This window comes from Moschus berezovskii, chromosome 7 (genome assembly GCF_049115385.1).
Source record: "Moschus berezovskii isolate FMDL1 chromosome 7, NW_MosBer_1.0, whole genome shotgun sequence".
NCBI classification, from domain to species: Eukaryota; Metazoa; Chordata; class Mammalia; order Artiodactyla; family Moschidae; genus Moschus; species Moschus berezovskii.
Genome location: NC_142466.1, coordinates 109,219,935 through 109,242,667, shown reverse-complemented (window position 1 = coordinate 109,242,667; position 22,733 = coordinate 109,219,935). Strand labels below are relative to the sequence as shown.

The 22,733-nt window shown below is 40.7% G+C and overlaps 1 protein-coding gene across 2 annotated transcripts in view; it reads right to left on the bottom strand.

Moving 5' to 3' along the window:
• Window positions 1-3,025: 3,025 nt before the first annotated feature.
• Window positions 3,026-22,733, bottom strand: part of KIAA1958 (KIAA1958 ortholog) — an 84,803-nt gene continuing 65,095 nt past the window's right edge. For both annotated transcript variants that reach the window (XM_088838279.1, XM_088838278.1), the window contains one exon: window positions 3,026-13,460. In XM_088838279.1, the coding sequence (XP_088694405.1) occupies window positions 12,654-13,460 (807 nt within the window). In that variant the 3' untranslated portion in view covers window positions 3,026-12,653. The remainder of the gene's footprint in view (window positions 13,461-22,733) is intronic.

Genomic DNA, 22,733 nt, shown 5'->3' with positions numbered 1-22,733 from the left:
CAGGATCCTCTGTCCATGGGATTCTCCAGGCAAGAATACTAGAGTGGACTGCCAAGCCCTTCTCCAGGTGATCTTCCCAACCCTGGGATTGAACCTGCGTCTCTTACATCTCCTGCCCTGGCAGGCAGGTTCTATCACTAGTGCCATCTGGGAAGCCCATAAACAACCATAGCCAATGGTTATTATTTTTTGACAGTTACCAGGTACTGGTCATTGTACCAAGGGCTTTATATATGTTAAAATCCTTACTTAATCCTCACCACAACCCTACAAGGTAGATATTATTGTTATATCCATTTTAAAGATGAAGAAATTGAGGCACAGAGAGGTCAAATACCTTGCCCGTGATCACAGAACTAGTAAGAGGCAGAGTTGGAATCGCAACCTGAAAGGTTTGACCCCAGGAACTCTGATTTTTTAAGAAGTATTTATTTCTAGCTTTAAAATAAATTCAAGTTTTTACAAAATGGATCTTTTTTTTAAAAAAAAAGTAAATAACAGAATAGCTATCACAAAATTGTGGAGGAGGGACATGAATGAGTGACACCTGGGCAACAGTGCCCTGTGTGGGTTGTTATACTAAGGGAGAAACGCACGATAGTGGACTGTACATAGTCTGCACATAGCCTGAGACTACAGGACAAAAGGAGCCTCCAGATCATGCTGCCCCTGCCTACGGGAAGACCCAATTATATCCTTTCAATTCTGGGCCATTATCCTAGGGACCGACAACAGCAAACCACAAATACCGTATTAACTGCTGAAAATGTTATTTGCTATTGGTGGGCATTAGGTTCTTTAATAATGTCCTGAAAGATTCACGGGGTTCTTTAAATGTGACCAAACTCTTACACATTATTACCATATGTAAGTGTATTAGAAATGTGCTAAATTACTTCCTTGATTGCATTTGGAACATTTCAACAGCTGAGTACATTGTAAATACTCCGGCAGGAATTTTTATTTCTCATCCTTATTTCTTTGGGATCCCATGAGAAATACAAGAAGCTTGTTTATTGCTGAAATACATCTTGTTTAATGTCTTTCGTGTCTGTCCCTTGTGTGTTCCCAGCAAAAATGGTAGTGAAAATGGTCCTAAGCTGAGCAGGAAATAAAATGGAAACCGAGCAGAAACAGAAAAGGAAATGTACTGGGGAAGGCAGACAGGCTGCACACCTGCTGGGGCTCCAGGTCCTAACCTGGGAGAGAGTGAGAAAAAGGAGATGGAACAGACTGAAACAAGCCAGAAGGTACTGGTCCTGAGAGAGACCCTCAGACATTGAGAAATAAGGTCTTGACACCCAAGGGAGAGTGGGCAGCACCAGGCCATGGACACCTCTGTGTCTGTCTAACTTACACTTGCACCCTTGCTGGTCCTCGTCTGCAGGTTCTCTGTTCTTTTAAGATTTGGGTAGCATGTAGTTTCCAGAGCAACACCATGAGGAGTATTTGTCCTCAAGGCCTGGAAAGCCCTGTGCTACCCCAGGCCCCCGGCCCCCAGCTCAGTGTGGCCACCTTCACAGTACTTTCCGTGTGGTGGATCACGTCTCCATCGTGAGACCTGCTGTGCCTAACTCCAGTCATACCTAAGACTGCAGGAATCATGAGTCCCCCAGATCTTCTTTCTGCATTAAATGGAGAGACAAAAATGTGTTCCCATCTGGTAGAAATTTCACTTTTGCCCTTACTGCTGCAACTCAGCATTCTTGCCTGAAAATGTCCCTCAGGTATTATCTGGAGGAGCTTTCTTACCAGCATCGTTACTCTCATCTTTCCTTAGGTCCTTCCTTTCAGTTTGAAAATTCTGTGATTCTCTACGATTGGTGAGGAGGGTTGGGGAATCTCTATTAAAAGAATTTTTTGTGTGTTTGTTTTAAACTCTGCTTTAGAGAAAATTTCAAGTATCTACAAAAACCCAGAAGAGTATAGTGAATTCTCCTGTACCCAATGATCTGCTTTCATAATGATCTACTCTGAGGCCAGTTTATGTACTATCTACACCTCCACCTTCTCTACCCCTCTGGATTATTTTGAAGCAGATTCTTAACTATTTTAGCATAAATGTCAAAAAGATAACTTTTAAAAATCTAGCGCAGAAGTTTTTAAATGTGGGTTTATATGTGTAATGTTGCAAATACGGATCTTCTTGAGAAAATGACCTATAGCACTCATCAAATTTTTTAACTGGTTCAGGAGTCTTTTTAAAAATTATAAGCAAAACAGTGAGCACAGATGAAATTTGCCTTAGGGTCAATAACTGTGAAGGAAACTTCTCATCTTTTCACTATTACCACATTATACTTACCCTTAAGTATTTTTCAGAAACTTCTTAGGAATGATTTTAACTCTTGTATATCTAGAGAGCAATACATTTCAACTTTAAAAGGCTTTAGGATTAAATGCACTCCCTTAAAACCATAAATGCCACCTGATGCAAAGAGCCGACTCACTGGAAAAGACCCTGATGCTGGGAAAGACTGAGGGCAGGAGAATGGGGCAAGAAAGGATGAGATGGTTGGATGGCATCGCCGACTCAATGGACATGAGTTTGAGCAAACTCGCAGAGACAGTGAAGGACAGGGACGCCTGGGCATGCTGCAATCCATGGGGTCGCAGAGTCGGACACAACTTAGTGACTGAACAACAACAAAGTCATAAATACTGATTTAAAGAGCAGAAAAACATTAGAGACATACATACAATGGTCAATATACAGTCACTGAGATTTATTGCTCTCTCTATATACAACAGTTAAGATCATTCCTAAGAAACAAGTTTCTGAAAAATACTTAAGGATTTGAGAGTTTCCCAAATGGGCTCCCAGCTCGCCTAGTGAAGAAACCCAAGTCAGAGAACCAGAGGGAGTCAGTCAGGACTATTTCACCCAGAGCAATAGCCAGGAGACATAGAATACAGGTATAGAGCTGCTCAAAATATCCCAACGTTTTGCAAAATACAAAGGAAAACATATTTCCAGAAACATGATACTGAAATAAAAAAATCCAGAAACCATACATACTGCTGATTAAGTTAAAATGACTCAGTTATTTTAATAAAACAGACATAAAATATACATTAACATTTTATTTTTAAAAATCTGGGTTAAACAGTGAAGTTGCATGTACATAAACCAAACAAAACAATACACCAACAGCTTAAAAAAAAAAACCCCAGAACCTTGCAAATCATTAAGACTCCACTAGACTATCAATGAGAGGGCTGGGCTAAATGAACAAGAACCCTGACATTCTTATGACAGAAAATCAAGGTTATACACGCTTTCCCACTCAGGAGATCGCATGTCCACAAAAATAGGAGTATATGTGCAGGCCACACTGGAGGAAGAAAGAAAAAGTTGAGAATGGTGCAATAAAATAATTCAAGGTACTGACCATTTCCTCTGTCATTCAGAATGATGCTCCCAGTGTTAAGAAATTATGGCCAGCCTCTCTACATTAAAAAAAGATCCAAGACAACGAAAACATCGGGACACAGTTTTGTTGCTATCTTTTGGAACATGAAACTACAGAGAAAGCATTAAAATTTAAAATAAAAGCATCGTGTTTCTTGTCCAAGTAGTGAAAGTGAACAGACTTTTGTCAGTTACAGCCAAGCAAGAGGAGACCCTGCGAAAGGTTACACTTGGAATTTATCCATAAGAGACTCCTTCCATCTGGAAGACGTTTTGCTGTGCTTCAGAAGAAAAACTAAACAAACGCAAAGCAACCCACTCACTTTTCTATTGCTAAATTTAAAGCAAACGTTGTTAAGGTTGTTGAAAATGTAAATTCAAGTTTCAGCTGTCATGACCACTTGTGGGCACAGACAAAACATTCATACCACCAGGAAGGACCTGAAGAAGGTCAATGAAATTCAGTATTACTGTGTGTTTTCAAGTCTGTCCAGTGCAACCGAATGAAAACCAAAATGAAGCACCCAGGTTTAAGTTCTAACGCTGACACTGTAGACCCTGGAAGTAACTTAATGAGCTCTTTTCTGTTTTTACTGCTTTTATTCTCTATCTGAATTTAAACACAATTCTGTAAAACTTCAAGTACAGCTGAGGAAAGCCCCTTAACTGCCTCTGGCCAGTTTCCTGTGGTTGAAACTGAACTTTTCTGGCATTTGTGCTCTGAAACAAGTTTCATTTCTCCTGGTCTCTTGTGACAACACACATTTATCTTCTGTAATTTTCTACTTTTGCACCTGTTGTTAGTTCTGAGTTTGGGAATAGTGGAGAAGCACACAAGACAGACTCCACAAGCTCTGGTCTGGGCTCTCAGACCCCAAGACAAACGTGGGGACCCCCTCCCTGTTCTCACATGGAAGCAAGGGCTTATCAAGATCGTGTTTTACATGGTAGTGAGGAAAACAAGAGAAATTATACTTGTAAAAAGATATCTAAAATTTCTATTTATACCATGAAAGTGAAAAAGTGAAAGTCCCTCAGTTGTGTCTGACTCTGCAACCCCATGGACTAAGAGTCCATGGAATTCTCCAGGCCAGAATACTGGAGTGGGTAGCCTTTCCCTTCTCCAGGGGGATCTTCCCAACCCAAGGATTGAACCCAGGTCTCCTGCATTGCAGGCAGATTCTTTACCAGCTGAACCACAAGGGAAGCCCAAGAATACTGGAGTGGGTAGCCTATCCCTTTTGCCAAAGGATCTTCCTGACCCAGGAATCGAACCGGGGTCTCCTGCATTGCAGGCAGACTCTTTACCAACTGACGTATTTGGGATCAAGTATTTGAAACTTCAGTAATTAAAAAATGAAGAAACATGATGCTGTGAGGGGGCAACTATTTTTCATTTTCTTGCATTAGTTCAGTCCATTTAGTAAGTGAGGACTTTGGGCATTTGGGGATATGTGGCTTCTGGCCATATTATCTATTTAAAAGCAAACATATCTTTCTTCTAGTGGGTAATGATCTGATACTGCAGAGTCCCTTGAAATGATATTCAGTAAAAAAAAAATTTAACCAAGCTTTGTAGGTTGCAGTATATTTTATAAGAATAGTACATATATGGTTTAATTCTTGAATGTCATAACTATGTCCCTTATCTTTACACATAAAATGTTATCACATACCAAAGTCACAACTCTTCCCCTCAGAATTCCCTATTGTTTCCTGGCACTTGGTGCAACAGAGAAATCTGGAGTCAGAACATTCTTTTGTTTTCTGATAGGTAACGTGTTACTGTCTGACTGAATGAAAGGCTGCAGGATTTTTCATTCTCTCTCCTTGGTAGTTTAAAATTTTGCCAGGGGGTGATTAGGAACAAATTTCTTTCACTTTTGGCCTGGAATGCAGTGAGACCTTTCAATCTAAACATACAGATTTTCATTTTGTTCAGGGAAGATTTCATTTTTATAGCCTAATGATTTTGTCAATCTGGTCTTTCCATTAGGAAAGCAAATGTCAGTAATATTAGCTAATGTTCTGTTTTTTTTTTTTTTTTTTCTAAAAAAGAATTTTATTAAAACCATTATCTTTCCCATATTTTCATCTCCTGTTTCTTTTGAAAGAACATTAGGGATAAAATATCAAGTTAGTCCTTCACGTTATTTTTTTAAGCATCAGTATTATTTTCTATTTCCAATGTGGCTTTTAATCTGTTACTGTTTTTAGCTTCCTTGAAATCCTTTCTAGTCTTTTTCATTTTATTCCAGTCTTTTTCGCTTAGTCCATCCCCATCTTAAGGTAACATATTTACTGCCACATAGAAGCAATTCTTCAGTTCCTTCAAAGATGACTAGAGAATTCTAAAATTTTGTTCCCTGCAGTAGATCACTTTCATCAAGTGTTCTGGAAGCTCTTCATTTTCCTTGGTTCAGTCACATTTTTTTTAATGCCCCATTTTTCCCTCTATACTCATCCTTAAATGCTGTCCTTATCCCTTAAACTCCATATTTGCTTTTGGTTATGCTATCTGTCCACTTAAGTGTTTGTCAAATACCTTCTTTTGGATGTACAGGTTAAGGGTAAACAGATGTGCATATTTCCAAGCCCAATTCCTACTTTCACACTTTTCTATTGAAGTGGCATCCTCTTCCTTTTTATTGCTTGGTTTTCTGGATCTCTGATCCTACACTGTAAGTGAAAAATCACAATATTTGCATAGCCTGCTACTTGCTCATCTACTGTTTTTGTTTTCCTCAAACTGCATGATGCCACCGATAGACCCTCTCTGCTTTCTGCCTCACGTGTTAGCTCTAGGACTTGGAGTTGGATGGAATGAAGAGGAGGTGGGTGGGGAGATGGAAGAGAGGCTGGGATAGAGAACCTGGTTAAGAGAAAGATAAGCCAGTTACTTCTCTGGCGCCAGGGCTTTGAGTAAGGAGACAGACATGGTCAATGAGAACAAGCATTAAATACCTTTCAGATTTTCTGTTTCACAGAACCTTTGTTTCTTGAGTCAAATGAAAGCAGTGAGCTACAACCTGGAATGTTTTCTCTCAGTGCACCTCCAGATGCCTTGTAAATTGTAAGATTTCTCCCAGATTCTAGAATTGAGAGGCAGCCTTCTTCTGGGTCTTTATGAGTGTTTTTCTGGGAAGGCTGGAACTCACCAGAGGCTTCTGCTAGCCAGATGTTCTGCCAGATGCAGTCCCATTAATGAATTTAAAAAATCCAAATCTTCCCAGCTATGGTATAGAGGGAAGATTCTGGATTAATTTTCTAGTCTTCATGCCACTACTTATTGTCTTGCTGACCTTGGATGGGCTCTTTAGTATCTCTGGGTTTCCATTTCTTAGCGGCAAAATAGGGGGATGACTAGGCTATCTCAGAGTTAACAACCAAAACAACCAGAGCCTTTTGTTTTTTTAAGTCTCAAAACAGAAAAACATGTACTCATAAAGGAAGGAACAGAAAACAAATGACTAAACAAGTATATTTTGCTATGAGCATGCTTTAGCCTAAAGATTATAAAAATTCTCTGATGTCAAAATTAAAAAGCAAAAGTAAAAACCCTGAGCATGTAATTGTGATGTAGATTAGGAGGCCCTTTACATTTCAGCAGTAATACCCATGTCAAAACAGGTACAGTTTGTAAACGATTTGACTTTTATTAGACTTAACTGGCATGATCATCTCCCTTTAAGGTGGACAAAAGATAATACAAGTAATTTACTGGATAAACACAGAAGGTTCTCAATAGGCAGACAATGTCATACTCATTCATAGAAAACAATCAGGCTTTCCAGGAATTATTGAATTATATAAAAATATTAGTAAGAAAGCACATACAAGGTATGACACAATATGCTTTGAGAAAGAAAATATTTCCCAAACAAGCAGAAACTGTTTAATTTTTCAAAAGTTCTGTGATAGGGAGTTCACTGGTGGTCCAGTGGTTAAGACTCGGGTTTCCATTCCAGGGGGCATAGGTTGATCCCTGGTTGGGAAACTAACGTCCCACATACTGGACAGTGTGGCCAAAAAATAAACATGTATTTAAAAAAAAAAAAAAAGCTCTGTGATAAATTGACCTCTTTGGGCCTGAAGAAGGTAGTTTAGGTTTGGGGTTTTTGTTTGTTTGGCTACCCACATGAGATCTTAGTTTCTGACCAGGGATCGGGGTCGGAGTCCATGTCTCTTGCCCTGGGAGCACGAAGTCTTAACCACTGGACCATCAATGCCTTGAGCACTACATTTCGAGTGAGAAGACTTGGGCTCAAACTTAAGTTCTCCAATTTATTAGCTCTGTGAGACTTAGGTAGATTTACTTAACTTCTCTGAGCCTTGGTTTCTCAGTTAATGGGAATAATTAGATCGAGCTTGCAGAGCTGTTGTGAGAATTAAATAAGAATACAAGGCAGCCATGAGAAGCACTGACCATAGTCAAATCGGAATCTTTCAGAAACCTGTTGGAGTAAATCAGTAACAATAACTATGGCTAAATGTAAACTAATCACATCTGTTATACTGACCATAAAGTATTTAGGAGCCCATTCTCATCTCAATGTCAGGGAGGGATCTACCTAATTGCTTTTAATATTAATAGGAGCAATATGCATCTACATATAATCCAGTGATCTTTTTCTGGGTCTTAATAACTATTTCCTGAAATTATTAACTTCCAAATGAGCCACAATAGATAAAAAAGTATTTTAATTGAGCATAAAAATCTGATTCTGATCAACAATTAAAACATAAGGAACTTCTCTGGATTTCTTGGGCTGTAAAGAAACCATCATCAATTGGTGAACTTGGCCAGGACAGGAGACCTCCCCCAGAGGAGTTTTAGGAAACCCCCTGATGTCAGGATACATGGGTACAGAACAGAGGAATTTCCAGATAGACTAGTTCTTCATTTCCCCAAAGCCTTCTCTTCTCTTAGAAAGGGAGTTCGGCTTTAGGTCATCACCAGTCTCCGCCTCGTGTTTTTGCTCAGATAATAATTTATATGGGAAAATACAACAAAAATTCTTACCTAAGAACTCTGCCTAAACAAGTTTGTTTTCTCTTAAAATAGAGCTTTAAAAGATCACCCCCAAAGTAAAAGCATTTAAAGATATACATGAATTTGAAACTTTTAATGTATTCTTCGGCTCAGGGCTTGTTGGTTAACAGTTACTCAGCGTGTATGGGCCTTAACTTAGACTAAATTGGAGCTCCTTAGAGGAAATGAGGTAACTAGTCTTTGAGGTCTTCATTGTTTGTATTCCTGGATGGCTAAAGGTTAACTGGTTACTAGCTCAAAGATGGTGAGCAATCCAGATTTCAATAAAAGCAACAAAGGGAGGTGTTATCTGATAGGCATAATATTTAAACATTTTAAGTGGTAACAATGCATGTTAATTACCAATGGTAATTAGGTGTTAGCCTAATCTAAGAAAAATAATCAACATTCTGCTGCCTCCAGAGATAACAAAATATTACTTTTAAGGAGTTGTGAAACTTGAAACTTGAAGAAAATTATTTTTCCTAAAGAAAGTATTCCAATATACTGAGAAGCACTCATTGAGGAGATTCAGTGTATGATCTTGAGGAAATAGGAATCCTGCCTCCTGGTTTTGCCACCTCCTGACTAGATGGCCTTAAGGAACTGTAGAGATGTTAACACTGATCACTCTGGAGATGATCAATTCCAGTCATCTCACCGCACAGCTAAGGAAACGGAGACCAGCCCTGACCACCCGAGGAGAGAAGGTGCTGCCAATCTGACCACCTTTCCTGTATAACCAGAGACGTCCACTTCTACGGGAGGACTATTTTTTCTAGATTTTTCTCCACGGCTGTCTATGAACATGCTGATAGAAGTAGGCATAGTGCTTGATGTTTTAATAAGGCTGAATTGAGATAAAAATCAAAGTAACAAGAGTTTCACATTTCTACAAATACCATGTATCAGTCAGGGCAGGTTAATACAGCACATAACCCAAGGAAAACTGGGAAATGCCACTTCACTGAGGAGACCAATCCTTTCACAACTTTGGTTAGGTTGTCCCATAACACTCCCCTTTGCAAACACAGTAAACAATGGAAAGCTTTCTCATAAAGCCTCTCAGGGCTTCTCTGAAATTCTTTAATCATTTTTGCTTATATCTGAGGTATCTGGGCTTTGAGGTGTAGGAGGTAGCATTTGATGTGGTGGGTATAAATGTGACCAGATTATCAGGTTTGGTTTCCTCTTCAAGTTTAACAGTTTAAAGGAGACTTTCCATCATGGAAGGAATAAGTGGTATAAAGCAGATTAGCTGAATATCATTATTGCTTTCAAAGACTGTAACTAAAATAGGGAAGACTTACTGCATAATTACTGTGTGTCCAGTGCTGACCTAAAGCCTTTACATTTCAATGAATGCCAAGTGTCTCTGGCAGAATAAAATTCCCAGGGGAGACTGGGGAGTTTCTGGGGAGGAGGTACCAAGCAAGTAGGGCTCCCTTTAGAGCAGATGCAGAAAGCACTGCAGCAAAAGCTCGCCCACAGGACTCGCTGGGTCCTCCTGTACCTTCAGCCCCACCAATCCTGACAGGAGCCACAGCAACTTCTGCCTCTGTGAACATGCGAATCCCCCCTATTCAATTCCACTTATGAATAATAAAAAAAAAACAACTACAGGTAAGTGGAGAAAGTACTCATAACCTTCCCCTTTTTTCTCTTGGGATCCTCCCTTCTGCTGGCTTATTAGGCAAAGAGGAGAAAATCCCGAGAACCCAGTGGGTATGATTTAGAGCTGGCTGAAAAGACAGAGCAATGCCCTGAGCTTTGAAGGCTAGCGAGCTAGCTGCGCAGCCCCCTTAGATCGTCTGACCATGGACGCAGTCATGTAGCAGGACAGGTGTTTGCCAGGTTGGCAGGTTTATCAGGTGTTCCTACCTATAAAGTGTGTGTGCACACACACGTACACCTCTACACACAAATATGCAGTGGATGGCACAGAGTGGCACCTGATAAATGTGCTTTCTTTCTCACTCCCACTCCCCAAGGAGGCATGTGATGAAGGGCAGTTAGGACGCAGAGATAATGATTCTTTCCTTCCATCAGGTATCACTGGAGATTCTATCTCCTGACTCAAATCATAATCATCCCCTTCAGAACTCTGAGGGTTGAAAGTTCATCACATGGGTGATAAGCAACAAAGTTGAGGCAGAGATTGTTATTCAGCTGATGAAAAGCCACCATCGACAGAAAGATTATACCCTCTGGATCTGTTATTACTACTTTTGGAAATGTTAAAATCTGAAAAGATCCCAGCGACACCTAATGGCAATTTTTTCTTGAATCTATTTAAAATAAAAATGGAAGTCTTATTAATTAGGCTGCAGGCTCTGCCCAACAGTTTCACATAGGTTATATTTCTGTTTAAGAGCAGTACTGACAAGAAAAATGACCATTTGCTTTCTTCAAGTGAAATTTCCTTTGGGTCTTCAGCAAGTGAGCGAAACTGTACCTCAGGTTCCGACTCTTTTTAATCAAAACCCTAAAATCCCTATAGGAAACCACAACAGAAAGTCAAAAGCTTATAATACTGCTTATTAAATATTATCTGTTGTTTACATACAGATGGAGAGACACCAAAGTTAATCTATATCCAGGAAAGATCAACTAATAAAATAAGTGTTGTAGAACTAAAAATGGGGTAACATGAAGCCTTAAGGCAGCACTGGTTGAGTCTTCTCCAGTAAAGGAAGTATTACATGTTTCAAGGGCCAGTGAATGGTTTTTTAAAAACAATTAATACTGAAACAAAATTTTGAAAAAGAAATATGACTGATTTTAGGACTCCTGCAAAATGAAAATACACTGGAATTTCAGTTGTGGGTTAGAAAGCACACACAGGAACAAAATGGTGTAAGATTGTGGCAGTGTCTCCTCAGATACAAAATAAAGATTCCCTAGAAGTTATTTTTATTACTCAGTACTCTTTGGGCCCCTTTTGCACTTATAACTGACAGCAGTTATTATAACTTTGTTACGTGAATAACATACAATCAGATTAAATCTCACCTGAGTGAAATGTGTTCACACTGTGTTAATATCCTATCACCATGGTCTGATTTTTGCCACTATGTCCTTGATGCTGGCTCTGCTTACCTGGTAGGCTGACACCGTGTCCCAAGCATTGGTGCCAACCTCAAATGATGACATCTCTTGTGGCTGAAAGAGTCGTACTTTGACAAATACATTTCAAAACTCTTTAATATAAACACATTTGGGGATTTGTTTTCTTTGCAGCTTATTTTGTTGGATTTTTTTCCTGGTTAAGCCTGAAAATTACTTTCAGTTGTTTTACAGATCCAGTGCTATATGCTGACAGAACAACTGCACAACACAAAGAACAGATTAAAAAAAAAAAAAACCTCTAAACAGCGTTCAAACAAAAACAGCTTTCACAGCACACTGAGAAAGAAAATGTAGGCACTTCTGCTTCAGGAGGTTTTTCACGTTTTGATCACAGATCGCTTTTCCAAGATACTTTCTCACTGCAGGAAGTTCCCTCGAACCACCTAGTTCACTGGAAATCTTGTTTTCACAAGCACTGTTTGGTGTATTAATCTTTTTTCATAAAACTGTCTCCATTGATACAGAGATCAAGTTCCTTTCAGGGCTAAGAGCAGCCCTGCTTTCCTATCAGCATGACTGAGTGGAGCTCCCTGACCTTCCACCAAGCAAGGCTGCATGCTCTGCAGGATCAAGTTATCCACCAACAAAACATAAAGAGGAGTGCCAAGTACAAGTTTTCTCCTCGAAGTAGTTAACCTGTCTGCCTCTCTCTTCCTAGAGCCTCACTGTAATTCATTAAAGTGTTTAGAGTCTTCAAAACATTCTAAAGCTACTAGGCTACTGGGATTTTTTTTTTTTTTTAATGACTACTGAAATAGTTTTTTCTTTCTTTTTTTGAGAAAATCTGTGCTAAAAAGGCACTAGATAAAATGAACTTCCTCGCTCTTGTGTATGTAGTCATTTATACATTGTATTAGATTCTATAATTTAACAGAGGTGACACACATCTGGATAAAACAGTCTAAATCTTCACTTGCCTACTTTCAGTTAAAAAAACAAACCCGAAGTCAAAGGAACAGGAAGTCCCACACCCTGACCGTGACTTCACGGTCACCCTGGCCACCTCGGAGCTCTGGCTGCAGGGGGAGCACCCCCTGACCAGGATGAGCGGGGTAGAGGCCCCGGGGCCGCAGGGGACGCTCACTGGCAGCAGCTGTGGGAGCTAAGCCTCCTGGACACCTGAGTGAATGAGACGAAGGTGAAGTTCTCACAGTTTTCCAGCTTGACCTTCTTGGCTAAGTTCGGGACAACTCCCCGAAGAGACCGCAGGCCCATCCTCTGCTCCTCGTACCACACCCTGCCCATGTCTGCAGCCTCCTTCCTGGCTGTAAGGTAGAAAGGGGACTTGGCCTCCATTTGGGTGGGCGGCCGGTGGACGTACATGTACTTGTAGAGGAGGCAATAAGGACACTGTTTGTGTCCCCTGGAATGCTCGTGGTAGATCTTGCCGTGGCACACTCGGGTGGAAGCACTCCGGCTCTCCCGCTTGACGCTGTCTGTCCGGGCAAAGTAGGACTGGTTCTGTGGGTCTTTGAGCAGCTCAATGTCACCATACATCAGATCGGCATGCTCCTGCAGCGTCCTCATGTTCAGGTACTGGCTGTTGTACTTGACCACGGTGGACAGGAGCGTGATAGGGCTGTCATCCCCCAGACATCCCGCCTGCCACATCTCCTCCTCGTCCGAGAGGGAGAAGTAGACAATATTGCGAGAACGGGCCCCTGACATCCCTGCCTTACTCAGCACCCACAGCTTCTCCTTGAGTTTCTTGGTGGACGAGCTGAAGGTGCTGCTGGTGATGGAGAAGCCCACCCCTGCATTCTTCAGGATGCGGTCCAGGCCTCGGCGGATGGCGTGCAGCGATGTGGCCAGGAAGTCTGAGCCGTCACTCTTCTTTACAGTGACATAAAAGTTCTCGAGCAACTCGTTCAACTTCACTGCAGGGATCTCAAATGAGACAAACACTGAGGTTACACGTTTTGCGGACACCCAGGTAGCCAGACCCCTCCTTCCTTCTCCTGATCCTCACTGGGGGCTGTGCTGGGGACAGCCCTCTTAAGGACTGCCTTCCTAGCATGAAATAATGGAAAAAACAGTGAGCCTCAAGCTGGGAGATCTAGGTTCCACACTAGGCTCTTTAGACATCAGTGTTTCGAGCAACAAGACAGGAGATAATGATTATACCTTCTCAAAGGATTATTGTAATGCTTAACTAAAGTAGTGGGCATGAAAGGGTTTGTAACCAGTAATGAACACATATACATGCAACATAAATATATACACACATGTATTTTATTACTGGCCTTTGTAACTATTTGTCTCTGGAAAGCCCTTTCTTCTCTTTTCTAGCAAATCATTTCCTTCCCTCCCCTTCAATAAAATTCAACCATCCTCTCTGAAGCATGCCTGAATTAGATTGATCAAACTCGGAATCATTCCACAGTTGGTATGAAACATTCTATAGAGAAAGAGGACTGACATGTCCAGTTTGTACAGCAAGATTCTGCCTTGATTTTTTACCTGAATTTATCTGAATAAGTCTGGAAATATCTCTGACTTAATGCTCCACAGAGTTGCAATATCAATATTGGCTCAAAAGATATGAAAAACTTAATGATTATACTGACAATTAAAGACTGCTCCTTAGGTATGGTAGGAGGAGCAGGAAGGTTGGCTGGAAAGAAAGCTTTACTTTCAAGAGGGAGTCATAAAGATAAAACCAGACCCTGCTCATTGTCAATTTAGGTTGAATACACATTCTAGGACAAAAGATAATCTCAATACAAAATGTTTTAAAAGTAGAAACTATACAGGTAACTTTCATTCTTCTAAGAGCCCTTGGGTCAAAGAGAAAATAAAAACAGAATTATACATTAAAAATGAACCAAAGTGAAAACATTAGATATCAAAATGTACGTCACCAAATACATTCCAAAAACATCACAGCCTTAAATGACTTTGTTAGAAACTTCATTGAAAATAAGCAAACATTATTCAACACAAAAGGTTAGAAAAAGTAGAACAAATTCAAAAATAGTAGAGTGAATCAATAAAAATAAAACAAATTAATGAACTGGAAAAGACATAAATTGGCATAGATAAAAAATGAAACTATTACAAACTCCTAGCAAATATGACAGAAAGAGAAGAGAAAAGGAAATATACATACAGACAATTTCAGGAATGAGAAAGACTATAAGTACCAAAAACAAAGAATATTATAAACTTTATTCATATTAATTTCAAAATATAAATAACCTGAACAATTCCCTAGCAAAATATAAGTTACCAAAGTTGGTTCAATAAGAGGTAAAAGATCTGAGTGAAATGACTGCCAAAGATGTACATCACTCATAAAGAGATGGCATTATGGAGTCAATTCAGCTTTTCTTTTGTATTTAAACAATTTCGGAGCATAGAAAAAAGAAGCATTCTTCATTTTTTCCCCTAATCCAACTCTGACAGATATTATACCAAAAAACAAAGTATATGAGTATAAATGTACTAAGTAAAATACTGGTGATTTCCGTTTTGCACAGCACAGACGTTAAAATGCATACGTGTTCAGTTCAAAAACAAAGATCATGGCATACGTGTTAGAACCGCGCAAATAAGGATACGGCTCTGGGCTGCCTATATTATCACATCAAATTTAGGACTGCAGGAAAGCAATGGACATTGAGACCAACAGGGGTTACAGCACAGTGTAAAGATGATTCAAACATAATAAGTAAGGTAACTAACTTATTCCATATATTAAGGAAAAGTAATATGAACTTGATAATTACTGAAAAATTATTTGAAAGAATGTGCTATCCCATTTCAAATTTTAAAAAATTCAAACTAGGAATTTCCCCGGTGGCACAGTATATAAAAGAATCTGCCTGCCAATGCTGGGGATCTTGGTTCAACCCGTGGTTCAAGAAGATTCTACATGTCTGGGAGCAACTAAGCTGGTATGCTCCAACTACTGATCCAGTGCTCTAGAGCTGAGAGTCACCACTACCGGAGCCCGCACACCTAGAGCCCACGCTCCATAAGGGGAGAAGCCACCGCAACGAGAAGCCTGAGCGCCACGACGAAGAGCAGCCCCTGCTCACTGACTAGAGAAAGCGTGTGTGGCAGCGAAGACCGCGTGCAGCCAAAACCATAAATTAACAGAAAAAAAATTCAAACTAAACTCAGACTGGAAGAAAAAACATCCTCTTAGAGTGATGAAGACTATTTTACAGACATGAACTACATATACCCAAGATGAAGACATTAAAATCTTTTTTTATGAAGTGAGGGACAGGATGAGAATGATGAATATCACTGCTATTCCATAGTGAAAAGTGAAGTTGCTCAGTCGCGTCCGACTCTTTGCGACCCCGTGGACTGTAGCCCGCCAGGCTCCTCTGTCCATGGGATTCTCCAGGCAAGAGTAAACACTGCTCTAAAGATTCTGACCAAGTAAGAGATGAAAAAGAAATTACACACACACACGCTTATCTTTATATGCATACAGGAAAGGAAAATGACAAAATATAACTGTTCTCTGATCATCTAAAAGTTGGTCTAGGAAACAAGAGATTCAGTCAAAATGCCATCAGAAAGAGGAGAGTAGCTTGCACATGAAATATAAAAAGCAGCAGCTTTCTTACACACCAGTAACAGTTAATACAACTTCCCAATTACCATGGCCCCCAAACTCAGCTGGTTTCAGATTTTTATGCTGTCATTTGAAACTTCCTACTTGCAGGTGTTAACCTCTCTTTGTATTAGCTGGGATTCCTGTGGTTACAAGAGAGAGAGAGACCAGACCTGAATAAGCCTAGGCAAAGAGGGCTATCAGAATTGGCAGATTCCAAGGCCTTCAGGATTCCATCTCTCACCTTCTGCTTCTCTGTACAAAGCAGCTTTCCTTATGCAGCCACCCAGCACTCCGCAAGGTTTATATCTTACAGCTTCAAATATTAGCAAAAGGCCTACTCTTATTTTCAGTAGAACAAAAAATATGAAGGGAGGATATCATTTGGCCCACTCTTGATCCAAACAACTGACAAAAAGATGGGCCACTGTACTAACATAATGGCTTCTGTGGTAACCCTGGGGATTGTAGGAGAGCAATGGTTTCTTAAATAAGAGGTTTTCAGCAGAAAATCATATTACCTTAGTGTCTAAAAATAAAACAAGTAACTTCTGATAGCTTCCTGTTGCCCTTCAGTTCAGTTCAGTCCCTCAGTCGTGTCCAACTCTTTGCGACCCCATGAATCACAGCAATGCTTTTGAACTGTGGTGTTGGAAAAGACTCTTGAGAGTCCCTTGGACTGCAAGGAAATCCAACCAGTCCATTCTAAAGGAGATCAATCCTGGGTGTTCACTGGAAGGACTGATGCTAAAGCTGAAACTCCAATACTCTGGCCACCTCATGCGAAGAGTTGACTCACTGGAAAAGACTCTGATGTTGGGAAAGACTGGGGGTGGGAGGAGAAGGGGACGACAGAGAATGAGGTGGCTGGATGGCATCACCGACTTGATGGACATGAGTTTGAGTGAACTCCGGGAGTTGGTGATGGACAGGGAGGGCTGGCGTGCTGTTGCCCTTAGGATAAGTTATAAATCTTTCCCTTATATGCAAGTCTTCACAATCTGCTTCCATACAATAGTAGACTGCTTGCAAAGACAGACACCAGGGCCTCTCCCCATCCTGTTCCTATCAGTTCAGTTCAGATCAGTTGATCAGTCGTGTGTGACTCTTTGTGACCCCAGGGACTGCAGCACGCCAGGCTTCCCTGCCCATTACCAACTCATGGAGCTTGATCAAACTCATGTCCATAGAGTCAGTGATGCCATCCAACCATCTCATCCTCTGTTGTCCCCTTCTCCGCCTGCCTTCAAACTTTCTCTGCATCAGGGTCTTTTCCCATGAATCAGCTCTTTGCATCACGTGGCCAAAGTAGTAGAGCTTCAGCTTTGGCATCAGTTCTTACAATGAATATTCAGGGTTGATCTCCTTTAGGATTGACTGGTTGGATCTCCTTGCAGTCCAAGGGACTCTCAAGAGTATTCTCCAATACCACAGTTCAAAAGCATCAGTTCTTCAGTGCTCAACTTTCTTTATAGCCCAACCCTACATCCATACATGACTACTGAAAAAACCATAGCTTTGACTAGATGGGCCTTTGTCAGCAAGGTATGTCTCTGCTTTTTAATATGCTGTCTAGGTTGGTCATAACTTCTCTTCCAAGGAGCAATTGTCTTTTAATTTCATGGCTGCAGTCACCATCTGCAATGATTTTGGAGCCCCCCAAAATAAAGTCTCTCACCGTTTTCATTACTTCCCCATCTATTTGCCATGAAGTCATGGGACCAGATGCCATGATCTTAGTTCTCTGAATGATGAGTTTTAAGCCAGCTTTTTCACTCTCCTTTTTCACTTTCATCAAGGGGCTTTTTATTTCCTCTTCACTTTCTGCCATAAGAGTGCTGTCATCTGCATAGCTGAGGTTATTGATATTTCTCCCAGCAATCTTGGTTCCACCTTGTGCTTCATCCAGCCTGGCATTTCTCAGGATGTACTCTGCATATAAGTTAAATAAGTAAGGTGTGAATATACAGACTTGTCGTACTCCTTTTCCAATTTTGAACCAGTCCATTGTTCTATATCTGGTTCTAACTGTTGCTTCTTGACCTGCATACAGGTTTCTCAGGAGGCAGGTCAGGTGGTCTGGTATTCCCATCTCTTTCAGAATTTCCCACAGTTTGTTGTGATCCACACAGTCAAAGGCTTTGGTATAGTCAATAAAGCACAAGTAAATTTTTTCTGGAACTCTCTCACTTTTTCGATGATCCAATGGATGTTGGCAATTTGATCTCTGGCTCCTCTGCCTTGTCTAAATTCAGCTTGAACATCTGGAAGTCCTTGGTTCATGTACCACTGAAACCCGGCTTGGAGAATTTTGAGCATTACTTTGCTAGCGTGTGAGATGAGTGCCATTGTGCGGTAGTTTGAGCATTCTTTGGCATTGCCTTTCTTTGGGATTGGAATGAAAACTGACCTTTTCCAGTCCTGTGGCCACTGCTGAGTTTTCCAAATTTGCTGGCATATTGAGTGCAGCACTTTCAAAGCATCATCTTTTAGGATTTGAAATAGCTCAGCTGGAATTCCATCACCTCCACTAGCTTTGTTTGTAGTGATACCTCCTAAGGCCCACTTAACTTCACACTCCAGGATGTCTGGCTCTAGGTGAGTGATCACATCATAATGGTTATCTGGATCATGAAGATCATTTTTGTATAGTTCTTCTGTGTATTCTTGCCACCTCTTCTTAATATCTTCTGCTTCTATTAGGTCCATACCATTTCTGTCCTTTATTGCACCCATCTTTGCATGAAATGTTCCCTTGGTATCTCTAATTTTCTTGAAGAGATTTCTTGTCTTTCCCATTCTATTATATTCCTCTATTTCCTTGCACTGAAGATCTCCTTGCTATTCTTGCTCCTCCTTTCTTTTCTCTCCTTGCTATTCTTTGGAACTCTGCATTCAGATGGATATATTTTTCCTTTTCTTCTTTGCCTTTTGCTTCTCTTCTTTTCTCAGCTATCTGTAAGGTCTTCTTCAGTTCAGTTCAGTTCAGTCGTTCAGTCGTGACCGACTCTTTGCGACCCCATGAATCACAGCACGCCAGGCCTCCCTGTCCATCACCAACTCCCAGAGTTCACTCAAACTCATGTTCATCAAGTCGGTGATGCCATCCAGCCATCTCATTCTCTGCCGTCCCCGTCTCCTCCCACCCCCAATCCCTCCCAGCATCAGAGTCTTTTCCAGTGAGTCAACTCGTTGCATGAGGTGGCCAAAGTATTGCAGTTTCAGCTTTAGCATCAGTCCTTCCAATGAACACCCAGGACTGATCTCCTTGCAGTCCAAGGGACTCTCAAGAGTCTTCTCCAGCACCACAGTTCAAAACCATCAATTCTTCGGTGATCAGCTTTCTTCACAGTCCAACTCTCACATCCATACATGACCATGGGAAAAACCACAGCCTTGACTAGACGGACCTTAGATCTTCTTAGACAACCATTTTGCCATTTCCTTTTCATGGGAATGGTTTTGATAACTGCCTCCTGTACAATGTTACAAACCTCTGTCCACAGTTCTTCTGGGGCTCTGTCTATCAGATCTAACCCCTTGAATCTATTTGTCACTTCCACTGTATAAGTGTAAGGGATTTGATTCAGGGTCATACCTGAATGGCCTAGTGGTTTACCCAACTTTCTTCAATCTAAGTCTGAATTTTGCAATAAGGAGTTCCTGATCTGATCCAGTCAGCTCCTGGTCTTGTTTTTGCTATAGAGCTTGTTTTGCTACAGAGCTTCTCCATCTTCAGCTGCAAAGAATATAATCAATCTGACTTTGGTGTTGACCATCTGGTGATGTCCATGTGTAGAGTCTTCTCTTGTGTTGTTGGAAGAGGCTGTTTGCTATGACTAGTGTGTTCTCTTGGCCAAACTCCGTTAGCCTTTGCCCTGCTTCATTTTGTACTCCAAGGTTAAACTTGCCTGTTACTCCAGGTACCTCTTGACTTCCTACTTTTGCATTCCAGTCCCCTATGATGAAAAGGACATCTATTTTTTGTGTGATAGTTTTCTTTATACTCTGCTTTCCAGCCTCACTGAACTTTGTGCCAGTCATATGAACCACAAGGCTCTTTCATGCTTCCAAGTCTTTGCATATGCTACTTCCTCTACCTGGAAAGCTTTTTTTTTTTCTCTAAACTTCCCTATTTGGAAAACCTCTATTCCTTATTTCAGATCTAGCTCAAAATACAAGACTACTACAGCTTCCCTAAGCAAGTTACTCTCTCAAGTGGGATCCCACAAATCTTTTTAGAACAAATAACTGTATTTATTTATTTATTTTGGTTGTGCAGGGGCTTCATTCCTGCTCTGGCTTTTCTCTAGTTAAGAGAAAGCGGGGGCTACTCTCTAGGTGCAGGGTGTAGGCCTCTCATTGCAGTGGCTCCTCTTGGCATGGAGTACTGGCTCTAGGGTGTACTGGCTTTAGTAACTGCAGACACGTGGGCTCATTAGTTGTGGTTCCCAGGCTCCAGAGCACAGTCTCAGTAGTTGGGGCACAAGGGCCTAGCTGCTCCACAGCATGTATCTTCCATGCATTGGCAGGCAGATTCTTTACCACTGAGCCATGAGGGAAGCACCCCTCTCCAAACTCTTAATTTAAATTTTATTACAGTCCACTCCATATTGCACAGGCTTTTATCTATTTATCTATTTATAGGCCTGTCTCTCAAAGTGGACTGAAAGCTTCCTGAAGGCAGGAATGACATCTCATACACGACTGGTTCTTTATGTTGAAGATCCCCACTAGTAGGTCTGAAATGTATCATTGATACTCCATGAACTGACAAACATGGGTTAAAGCAAGGATTAACCCCAGAGTCAGGAGAACCAAGCTGACTTAGGGTGCAGATCATTTCTCTTGATTTATATCACAAGTTTCAAAGAAAAATTACAGCAAAAGCAATTCCCGGAGAAATGTCAAGTCACAGAATTTATATTCTTTGCACACAAGAAACTCTTCATTCTGGCCCATGTTGGCTGCCTCCTTCGTTTTCTCAGATTGAGTTTTGGTTGATGGTCATTCCTCCAGGTCTTTGATTTGTTATGAAGACATTGCCAAAAATAATTTCCCTCCATGAGCCACTCTGAATAGATTTACTACATGAAATTCACTATGGATTGCAAACCTGGCTTCCTTGATGAGAAAATGACCAAAGAGAAGTAAGAGCTTGGTCATGGGCAGATGACTCCAGATAGGAAAGAACAGTATAAGAAGACTGACTTGCTGATAAATCCCAAAGTTCTGGAACTATGTAGTAATCCTTGGCAATTGAAAGAATTATAAGACATGTAAAACCAAGAGTTACTTTTGGGGAATGCCTCAAACTTCCTTTTGTGATAATCTTGACCAAGGGATGAAGAAAGTGGAGAAAATGCTCGTGAACTATACATACTCTAAATCTTCAAGTAACCACTGCTGACAACAAAAATTATTTCACTTTTGTAGTTAAAAAATTTCCATTTATTGAGAAAGACAGATACGAACTTCAAGAGGCTCTCTTTTCTCAGTAAGGCTAAGGAACATATAAATCAATGAGACAGCAACTTTGAGAAAGACATACTAGTGAGGATTAGATTACATTTATGAAGAAAACACTATGTGGAACACATGTAGCAGACCACAGAGTAATTCAAGAGTGAGACTGGCAGGGGCCATTCTGCGTATTGAGATGATGTTTTGAAGTCTGATCTGATTTCTTGCTTTCTTCCTTAAAAAAAAAAAAAAAAAACTAAATTTGAGGTCTGAAGTGAAGTGTTAGCTGCTCAGTCATGTCTGACTCTTTGTGACCTTACGGACTGTAAGCCCGCCAGGCTCCTCTGTCCATGGGATTGCCCAGGCAAGAGTATTGGAATGGGTAGAAATTTCCTTTTCCAGGGGATCTTCCCGAGCCACGGATCAAAGTCAGGTCTCTCGCACTGCAGGTGGATTCTATACCATCTGTGCCACCAGGGAAGCCAGCTGCCAGACCATGATCAACAGCTGTAACTACCTTGTCTGCTGCTAGCTGTATCTATCTTTAGAGAGACAACTAGACTAAAAATACCTTGCACTTGGACCAAAAAAGTGAGATTAAAGATGGCAGACCTTGATGCCACAATTCCTTTTAACTAAATACTGCTAATTCTCTAAGAGACTGGCCTTTCTTAAGAATTTATCATTAAAAATATTTAAGTGGCCCATGTGAGACAGAGGATTGAAATATATTTTCTTCTTCATCCACATTCCTCTAGACAACACAGCAGAAACCACCTAGAAGTGATGATAAGGCACACCCAAGGGGACAGGTGAGCTATTTTCACCACCTGGGATGTATATGTTGCCTAAGCTGTGGAGGCTGTGGGGAAATGGGGCTCTTTCCATGGATTCCTGCAAGGAAGTGGAAAGTTCCCCAGTAACAGATAACTAACTGTCTTCACAGTGAATTCACGAAGTCTGGAAGACAAGATCCTCTGGCCGAGAAAAGGTTAAGGTTAAGGGCTGAAGAAATGGTGATGAGGGCCTATGAGAACAGATGAATTTTTAAATTTTTATGAATGAAGGTAAATTGTTACATTTAAATTGATTAGATAGGTTATTACAGTAAGATACACATACAATTT